The sequence below is a fragment of the Bubalus bubalis genome, chromosome 9, assembly GCF_019923935.1.
Source record: "Bubalus bubalis isolate 160015118507 breed Murrah chromosome 9, NDDB_SH_1, whole genome shotgun sequence".
In the NCBI taxonomy this organism is placed as follows: domain Eukaryota; kingdom Metazoa; phylum Chordata; class Mammalia; order Artiodactyla; family Bovidae; genus Bubalus; species Bubalus bubalis.
Window position 1 is genome coordinate 103421315 of NC_059165.1, and position 1378 is coordinate 103422692.

At 53.0% G+C, this 1378-nt stretch overlaps 1 protein-coding gene across 1 annotated transcript; it reads left to right on the forward strand.

The window, feature by feature from the left end:
• The first annotated feature begins 216 nt into the window (after positions 1 to 216).
• LOC102405277 (olfactory receptor 1361-like) lies at positions 217 to 1164 on the forward strand. The gene has a single exon (XM_006057842.3). It carries the CDS (start codon positions 217 to 219, stop codon positions 1162 to 1164), a length of 948 nt encoding a protein of 315 aa, XP_006057904.3.
• The last annotated feature ends 214 nt before the right edge of the window (positions 1165 to 1378 follow it).

Here is a 1378-nt window from a genome sequence, read left to right on the forward strand (position 1 = left end):
CCCTACTGGTGGGCTGTGAAGAATGAATGGTGTGTTTATGTGTTTACTGACGGAAATGATCCAGCAAATGGGTGGGAGGATTCAGCTGCAGAAAGAGTGGGAAGAATTGATGAACGGCTGAACTAAGGAGAGGGGATGAGATCCACGGTGCAGAGGAGGGGCTGCCTTGACCAGGACCCTGGACAGCTCCTCCGTTTCCTTTCTGATTGATTCAGGATGGCTGAAATTGGGGCAAATCTCACCCTGGTCTCTGAGTTCCTGCTCCTGGGCCTCTCGGAGGACCCCAAGCAACAGCAGCTGCTGTTCATACTCTTCCTGAGCATGTACCTCGTCATGCAGCTGGGTAACCTGTCCATTATCCTGGCCATCGCCACTGACGTCCGGCTCCACACTCCCATGTACTTCTTCCTGGCCAACCTGGCCTTCGTGGACATTTGCTTCACCTCCACCACCATCCCCAAGATGCTGGCCAACCACGTGGCAGGACACAAAGGGATTCCTTATGCTGGCTGCCTGGCCCAGATGTTCTTCTTCATCTGGTTCGCCGGCATCGACAGCTTCCTGCTGAGCGCCATGGCCTATGACCGCTATGAGGCCATCTGCCACCCTCTACACTATGCCCTGTCTGTGACACCACAGCTCTGTAGCCTCCTGGTGGCAGCGTCCTGGACTGCAGCCTTCGGGAATGCCCTGACCCACACAGTATTACTGACCCGTCTCTCATTCTGCACCCACAACCAGATCCCCCATTTCTTCTGTGACCTGAGCCCTCTGCTGAAGCTCGCCTGCTCTGACACCTTTCTCAACAATGCAATGGTATACACTGTGGGCGCCCTGCCTATCATCACCCCCTTTGTGGGCATCTTGGTCTCCTACACGTGCATCTTTGCTGCAGTGTTGAGGATACCGTCCACGAGAGGCAAGCGGAAGGCTTTCTCTACCTGTGGCTCTCATCTCTCTGTGGTGTCCCTGTTCTACGGCACCATCATTGGGGTTTATTTCAGCCCCATGTCCTCCCACACAGCCCAGAAGGACACGGCCGCTGCAGTGATGTACACTGTGGTCACTCCCATGCTGAACCCCTTCATCTACAGCCTACGCAACAGCGACATGAAGGGCGCCTTGGGGGCCCTCATCAGCAGGAGGCCAGTTTTTATTCAGTGACCACAGCATTGCAACATCTGAGTGTCCATATTCAGCCCCCATCTGTCCTGAACTTTCCTGCACAGTCCCAATCTTAGACAGTTCCTACATTTCACTCTTGGTTCATTTGTTTATTACTTTATCCTTCCAACAGGTATTTATTGAACATCTGTTACATTTTACTATGGGTTGGTTACTATTTATACTCTTTCAAGAGTCTGGCAGGGGACAAACA